Consider the following 9,112-nt stretch of genomic DNA (forward strand, 5'->3'; position numbering starts at 1 on the left):
GGGAAGGGAACTTCTATCCCACCCTCTAAAAATAGTGGCGACTGACTATCCAGGGGAGTTAAAAACACTGAAAGAATAACTTTAATCTAACTGGATTTATATGCTTCTAAAATTTGGGAAACAAAAGATTTCTTATCTTTATAGAAAACTTTGTTTTTTATTTACAAAAAAGAAATAAAATTGGAAAAAGGATTATAAAAATTTTGGACTTAAAAAACTTTAAACAACATTCGTGACATCTTGTCGCCAAGTTTGATATTACAACTTGTTATTGTCTAAAGGAGACTTGGCTTGAAGCCCAGACTATAGATAAGACTTTTTCAACCTTGACAAATACCAGCTGTGAGAAGCTCAGCTGTGTCATGTACCTAGTTATAAAATTATTTTCATTCTCTGACTTTAAAGCCCTCAACTTAACACACCATCAAGAGAATATGGATGAAGACCAGGAACAGATTCTTTGTATGTTGAAAGCAATACATGAAACCATTCTTTCAGCTTGTGATGAAATAAGATGCTACAGAAAAGAACAAGATGTCGGCCTAGTTATACGAACCCAAATTTTGACCACAATTAAAGAATCAACTACGCAGAAGATAACAGAAGAAGTGGAACAATTAAATACTATGACAGAGGATTCAACTGACCAACAAATATAGGCAATGGAAAATCCAGAAAAGGGGCTGACAACACTGAAAATGGAAAAGACTTTCTATATAAATCAGAAGAAATTTGAGGAGCAAGAAGAACAGACCAAAGGGAAGACAAATGTATCAGGACAACTATGGGGATTTGGAATAATAGAGATGATTAGTTAGCCTTTCAAAAAAAATGGTGACTGGATGGTCTCTCTTATTTCAAATAATATATATAACAGAGGGAGACCTATTTGATGACTTAAAAGCACTGACATGAAAAGGCAAGCTGGCAAAGGAAGAAAGCTAGAATAAGGCTGAAGAAAATTAGGGTTTTGATTTATTAGAGAGGATTTTATATTACTAATTAAAATAGATTATACTCAAATAGACAAGATGTGTATTTTGAATACTAGATTTTGTTATGAATTGAGATAAAGAAAACTTTGGTCACTTAAAACTTGGAAGTACAAATATTAAAAGTTAAATTTGAATATTGATGGGAAATTAAAAATTGGGGAAAAACAAATATATAGGATATTGATTGTCTATAAAGATTGAATGTAAAAGTAATTAAGATATGTATAAGCTAAAAATTTATTGATAAATGTAATAAGCATGTTTTTACTTAGTTGATACAATAAGAGCTGTATTAGCTTAAATGAGACTAGATATTAAGGGAAAAAGGGAGGAAGTATTTGATGTTGAAATAAGGGAAATTTTGGTCATTAAATTTAAGACATTTGGAAATTAGTTGAAAATAAGGATGTTATATTGTATTAACTAGATGGTCCAAGGTAGTGGAAAATAGAATATACTTAAATAGATGTGTATCTTGAATATTAGACTTTCATATGAATTGAGATAAAGGAAACTTTGGTTACCTAAAACTTGGAAATTATAAATATCAAATGTTAAATTTAAATTTTGATGGGAAACTAAATATTGGGAAAAACTAACAATATATTGTCTAGAATGTAAAAGCAACTAGGATAGGTATAACCTAAAAATTATTGATAAATAATGCAATTTTTACTCAATTGATAAACTAAGAACTGTATTAGTTCAAATATGAGACAGTAGATATTAAGGGAAAAAGAGAGGAAATATTTGATGTGGTACCTTGAGATTTGTACTAAAGATTTTTGTATGCTATTGAATTATCGATTAACCCAGCCACAACGTTGCTTTTTAAATACTTAAATGTAAAATTACAAAATTAATAAAATACTACAAAAAAAATTATGCAGGAAATATAAAACAAGGGAGCCAAATAGCAGAGAAGATAATGGTTGCCATTTGTTATTCCTGTTGCTTTGGTAAATGGGTAGCCTGGGCTTTCCCCATCTTCTCATGAAAGAAAAGTTTTAGTTTTTTACCAAGCAATTAAGGTTAATAATTGAATTGTCAGGCAACTATGTCTTTGTTGTCGTGAGAAAGGTAAAGCAGGGAGAATTTTCCTGAAAGATAAGATAGAAAGGAAATGTGACAGGTGAACATATAAAAGGATCGAATGTTTTTACATTATACTGGTTGTTGAATTACATTTATACAGTGTAATTATTGAATGATTTACTAGGAGCAATAATACTATAGTGCCTTGAAAGTTTCTGTGGGCTTATGCTATATTATCAAATAATAACTAAGTTTCTCTGTTTGCTGCTTTATCCCACAGCACTTGAAGGAATTTTTGTTCCAACAAAACATTCAACTTGTTTCAAGTTTTGCTCTAAAGTTTTATTTTCCCCATTAAAATAAAAGAGATCTAAGTGTAGGTTAGTCTGATTTATTAGAAGTTTTTGGATATTAAAGTGGTTTGTTCCACATGGTATAAGATTGCAGATTAAAGATAGTGGAATATATTTTTTTCACTAATGTTTCTGAAACCAGTTCTTCAAAGTGCAACAGCTAGTTAAGTTCCAATATAATTCAGGCAAAATCTTTTCTCACAAGATGAGGAATTTTCAGGGCTTAAATTTGTTTATACTGGTATTGTAAAAACAATTTAAATCCAAATAAAAATGCTGTCCAAATATCAGTTTTCATGATCAGGTGCCCACCATGACAGCATATTATTCATAGAAAGGACTGCAAGAGTTTGTGGTAGAACTCAGAAAATGTTTTGCTAGGACCAAGTGCCAGCTGGCTAATTCATAAAGGAAGTTCATAAAGTTCAACAGCTTTAGTCAGTGATAGACAACAATAATATTGTATTTCAGAAGGGCAAAATGAAGAAAAATCTACAATTCTTAAAGCTTTGCAGTTCTAACATTTTGTAGTAATCATATTTTGTATCAAAGTTTAAAAATGAGTTTTTCCATAAAAGTATTTATTTTTTTGCATGACACTGATGAATGCATTTTAAAGATGTAACTATGGAAAAATGATTTAAGTGCTTCTTTTATAGGTTTTCTTCCCAATCCTTTTAAAATTTGCAGAATCTGAATATATTTTCTATATTAGTATTTCAATGCCGGTGCCTTTTTAGTTTTAAAAGCTAGTTTTCTGCAGCTATACCTGTCCTATGGAACAGAACCTCCCCAGAAAAAACAAATGACATCAATCTTGTTAGCCTTTCACAAGGCTCTGTGAAGACTTAGCTTTTCTCTCAGGCATTTGGGTCAACATGTGAGGTCTTTTTGTGATGTAGTTTTTTTCCTTCTGGCGTTACTTTTTAACAAAGACTTCATGCATTTATATTGTTATGGTGGTTTTAATTTTTGTACACTACTATAAGAGGTGCACTTCTATAAATCATACATTTTTAAAAATTCTTTTTAAAGTAGGTTACCAGGTCATTTTCTTTACTTGGCTTCTTTATTTGGGACTTTCACTGAATATTTTATATATATTTTGTGATCATTTACAGCAATCTGTGGGCTGTATGTGGCCCTCAACAGCTTATAATATGGCTCCACAATATCATAAATTTTTTAACATTATATATTTAGATACTTTAGCTATATTATATATTTTATATGGGGTTCAAGACAATTCCTCCTCACTCAATGAACCCCAGGCAAGCTAAAATATTGGATACTCATTACCCAGAGGGTCTATGTTATTCCTTAACAGATAAAATAAGCCAAAGTCGAACATTTCTATAACTGCACATGGTTAATTCGTATCATTGTCCTATCATATTTTATGAGGCAAAGGTAATATTTATGCTTGGTTAGTCAGCCAGACTAACAAGTCTAGCTTTTCAGTTTAAAACATACATTATTTTACATACATTATGTTGGGAATAGAGGCATAAACAAAGATATTTAAGTTGTATTATGGAATTACAAATAAAGCTGAAAATGATTTACATTTCCCTTATTTTTCCTCTGCTTACAATTTTAGAGCATAAATTCCTTTGAGCATTAAAATTTCTATGGTTGATCTCACCAGAGAAAGTAAATTTTCTTGGAAATGTTTGATGAGATACTTCATCTTTCAACTGCAAGCAGTTGAAGAGAGATTAAAGAAAAAAATGATTCCAGTGTTAATAACAATTGTTTAATACATTCCTTTTCCTTTCACAGATCACTATATAATGATTAAACCATCCAATTTTTTTTAAAAAAACCAAGCAAGTGACTGGCAGCAATTTAAAAAGTATTCTAGTCCTTGTGCACTGGTTATCCCCAATGCCATGAGTTATATTTCTAACTGTCTAAAACCCAGAGGTGAATTGTGTTTCCCTTGGGAAGGTATTCCATAATTGGAACTCAACACTAAAACATTCCTACTTGGACTGAAAGTGAATGACCTATTGAATTTCCCCTACTGATTTTGGGTCTTCCAGACATACATCCTAACTACTATATAACATTGTCTCTCTATGTAACAGAAAATGTATTCTTCATTCAGATGTTTCTGAGGTTTGAATGTGCATACCCACCGTTTTTTGCCATAAACATAAGAACTATGCTTTCTTATTTAAACCAAGAACTTACTATAGCAAATTTAGGAGCTGCAGTTTGTTTGAAGCCTAAGTGATGTACAAGCTAAGATATTAAATTAACTCTTTATGAGGCAGCTAATCAAAGCAAATAACAAGATTTTGATTAACCCTTTAGTAGTTTTTCAAAATAAAATATTTTTCTATTCGCAAATATTAGAATAATGAACAAAATGTTATTAAGATACCCTTCAAACATGTTTGGAGGACTTATGGACTCATTGACCTATTGTAAAATGCCCCTGAAATCAATATATATTAACCTTCTTATTGATTTCGGCAACAGATAAGAGCAAAGCCATCAGCATGCAATCTGCCCCACACACTGTAGTCCTTTCTGAATCTGAAAATAAGCGCCAATTTCTTCGGAAACATTTAATCATATTCCAAATGCTTTGCTGAAGAGGAGTCATAATCCTAAATAAAAATAAAATAAAATGTTAAAATCGTACAACTTGCAAATATTAAGAATTTACAATGGCTTTTATAAGGAAGGAAGACAGCAGCAATGGAAGGAAATGCAAAAGTTCAAAATACAAAATGGAACAGGAAGCAAAAGTAAAGACAACTTAAAATGGGTTATCAAATTTACTGTGGCAAAAGAACATAGTGGGGGGAAGTATTAGACTTAAATATAAGATAGAATCCAATCTGGGCACTGCAGTTCAAGATTTTTGAAAAACTGGCTTTGAAGTTGAATATAAAAGATGATAAAGTAAGATCCCCCACTTGGGTCTCTTCATGTACTTGGCCTATAATTCCCATCAATTCTAGCTAAAGTAACCATTAGTCCGTCATCACTATGTTTAACATTTAGAAAATGAATCATAAGCAGAAAACAATGTAACTGAGAACAGGAAGCTTAATGATAGGGCAGCACAGGGGAAAATAGTTTATATTTGACATATGATAGAATCAGCATAGGAATTCAAAAAAATTATAAACAAATTATTCCTTGACAAATGTATTTATCGTCTAAATTAATTATATGAATAGGGCTCACTTTTAAAGTCTTAACTGTTTATAGAGTCAGAACAATTTCAGTTTATTTCATAAAAGCATAAAAAATAGCATAAATGTAATATAAAACAAAGCCCTACAATAAAACAGTCTGTACAGCAGTGACCGTTAATTGCCAAAGCCTAGTTTGCCAGGCATTTTCTTCACTTAATTTATATACCTCCCATTCTTAAAAGCTCTGGACAGTCAACAATTAAGATCAACATAAAAAGCATCCTCTCAAAAATAAGAAACCCACCCACACTATAAAGAAGACCGACATTCAATTAAAAATATACACAATCATGTGGTCACCATATTCCAGTCTTCACTGATAACATGTCCACCTCCTGTGCTAGATGGAATAACCAGGTCTTAATGGCTCTCCTGGAAACCAGGAAGGCAGCAGCAGATTGGACCTTCATGGCATTGAAATTCCAATTGGGACAGCAATTGAAAAAGCATACTTCTGAGGCCCATTAGATAACAATCTCATAAAATTACAAGGTCATGTTTTGTGAGATTGCCAAAATACTCTCAGGCTTGTGACATCTGAGGATGTGGACAGCAACCTCTGTGCAAAGAGATCCATTACTTATAATTATGCCCTTCTTCGCTTGTAAACATGGCCAGAGAGGACATGAACTGGGCATGGAAGGTAAACGTCTTGAGAGAGAAAATGATGCCACAGGCCTTAAAAGAAGCAGTAGCTCTCCCCACCAATCCAAAAGTCATCACTTGAACCTATCCATCTTAATGATAATTTCATTTTTTAAAGTGTGGCACAAGCCTATGATCTTACTTCAGCACCATGCTATTGAAATGCTCACGAACATCCTGCTTTGTAATCTAATCTTCTCCAGATTTCAAACTGAAAATTCTGAAGTCTCTCATATGTTCCTTCATCCTCTTTTTGAAGATGACAATATTTGCTCTCCTCCAGCCTCATCTCCAAGAATTCCTGAGACAAGTTTAGCAAATGTTCCCATTAGTTTCTTTATATAGTAGGGTGCAATCATCTGACACTTTTAGTTCTTTAAATTGTCTAAGTTCTCTCTTACCCTTTACCTCATTGAGGCTGGAGTTCTCTCCTTTCCCCATTGACGTAATAAGAAGCAGCTAGAGCTCCATTTCCCTTGAGACAAGATAGTCATAAAATAGCAATAGCACTTAGACTTATATACTGCTTCACAGCTCTCTAAGCCATTTACAGTCAGCATATTGCTCTCAACAATCTGGGTCCTAATTTTACCAATCTCGGAAGGATGGAAGGCTGTGTCAATCTTGAACTGGTGAGAATCAAACTACCGGCAGTCAGCAGAATTATACTGCCTTCTAACCCCTGCGCCACCACGGCTCTTGGTGGGGGCAGAATAGGAGCAATTCTGATCTCTCATCATTACCTTATTACCAATTCACCACTTTTTCTTCTTTATAGACCTACATCTACCTTAGCTTTTACTTCTAATGTGCCTGAAGAATACAATTTAAGTTACTTTTGTTTTTTGTCAAGTGAACATAGAGTCGCCATAGAGATGAGCAGTCACAGGAGTCTCCTAGATTCACAATTCTTACTAGAGCAGGAAGTAAAGGTTGCAGTCAGAGGAGTCTTTGGTCAGCTTCACCATACTTGTCAGTTTTGACCTTTCCTGGACTAGATGACACTGAAGTTTGACTACCATCATTTTCTCCACGTTTACCCTGAAAATAATCTAAAAACTACAGCTAGCACAGAATCCACTTACCACTGAATAATGGTAAACCATGCGGCTTAGCAAAGTAACACATGTTGTGAGAGCTATATTGGCTTAGATTAGGCTTTTGGATCCATTTCAGACTGCTGGCTATTACCTATAAAGCCTTCTATATATTGGTTCTTTGCCACCTTCAGGGCCATATTCCCAATACCTCCTAGCTAAAAGAGAGCACCGCAGGCACTTATTTCCAAGACACCAGTGTGCACGGCCCCAAATGGATTTCTTGGTGGCAGATGGTTTACATCACCAGGTCAAGATTATACCTTACCTGTTAATAGAAAGAGTAAAAAGGTGCTCTTTTATAAAGAACCATAATTAGGCTAATAGGGATTTTTTTATCAATACATTTAATTTAGTATTGTTGCTGCTCATTTTATCACTGTTAAGCCACCTAGGTCTGTGAATAGGCATTTTCCAAATGAATGAATAGCTAAAAAATTAGACAATGATCAAATAATCTGTTACCTCTGGATCAATACAAACTTGGATTGAGAGTCAAGTGATAGCATAAAGTTTACCAAATAGTTTTTCTTAATCAACTGTCTACTTATTATATTGAATGAAAGGCCAAAAGACAAGGAAGATTAGATAACCTTTATTGTCATTTTTTCCTGTGAGCACAATGGCACACATTAAAAAAATGAAATTTAGCTGCTTCCTCTAAAAGTGTACACATACATAACACACATTTAAAACATACTATATACAAGATATGTATAGACCTACACCAGGGGTAGGCAACCTTGGCTCTTTTATGACTTGTGGACTTCAACTCCCAGAATTCCTGAGCCAGTCATAAAAGAGCCAAGGTTGTCTACCCCTGACCTACACCCTTACATATAAGTAACATATAAATATTAATCACTGTCCATCTTGACTATATAATGGCAGTTTTAGAGTTCACAAGGTTAATATTGTATGGAACAAAGCTGTGACTGAATCTGGATGTTCTGCTTTGGATACCACGAAGCCTACTCCCAGAAGGTAACAAGGAATACAGGTCGTGAAGAGGATGTGTAGAGTCCGAGACAATCTTGCAGACCCTGCTCAAGCATCGCTTATGTGCTATGTCCTAGATGGAAGGGAGGGAACTGCTAATGATCTTTTCAGCCATCCTCACTACTCTCTGCACTGCCTTCCTGTCTGAAGCAGTGATGCTTCTAAACCAGACTGTGATGTTGTATGGCAGGATGCTCTGGATTGTCCCTCTGTAGAAAGTGGTAAGGATAGGGAAAGATGTGCTTTTTCTCATGCGACACAGAAAATGCAGGTGCTGCTGTGCCCGCTTCACCAGTGTCTCACTGTTGAGTGACCAACTTGTTAACTGCACACCCAGGAATTTGATGCTGGTAACCATCTCCACAAGAACTTCATCTCAGCAAAACAGAGCAGCCAACTAGAGGACAAAAATCCTTCTCAGCATGTCTGTTACTCATCTCACATTAGTCTCTAATAAGGCACTAAAATTTAAAACTGAAACTGAACTAAAAAGCAATAATTAAAACAATCCAAGTTTATTTTGCAAAGCTTCACCTATTCTATACTTACTTGAGTCAGCACTGACTTCACCCAATTCCAACACAATACAGCAATTACGTTTACATAGCAATCTAAGCCAATTTTTTTTACTGTGTGTAACCCAAGAGCTTATGCCAATGTGTTGGATAAGCCTACATGGCAACAATGTACCAAGATTAAGCACATTTTTCTTATTGTATTTTCAGCCAGCCAGTATAGCTGTTCCTTGAAGACCACTTTGCCAATTTAACCAC

The 9,112-nt window shown here is 34.1% G+C and overlaps 1 protein-coding gene across 1 annotated transcript in view; it reads right to left on the minus strand.

Moving 5' to 3' along the window:
- PARPBP (PARP1 binding protein) overlaps positions 1-5,001 on the minus strand; it is a 37,190-nt gene extending 32,189 nt beyond the window's left edge. The window contains exon 1 of the mRNA XM_083365703.1: positions 4,848-5,001. Within this exon, the coding sequence (XP_083221829.1) occupies positions 4,848-4,997 (150 nt within the window). The 5' untranslated portion in view covers positions 4,998-5,001. The remainder of the gene's footprint in view (positions 1-4,847) is intronic.
- Between the last annotated feature and the right edge of the window lie 4,111 nt (positions 5,002-9,112).

The sequence above is a fragment of the Vipera ursinii genome (assembly GCF_947247035.1).
Source record: "Vipera ursinii genome assembly, chromosome: 6".
Taxonomy (NCBI): domain Eukaryota; kingdom Metazoa; phylum Chordata; class Lepidosauria; order Squamata; family Viperidae; genus Vipera; species Vipera ursinii.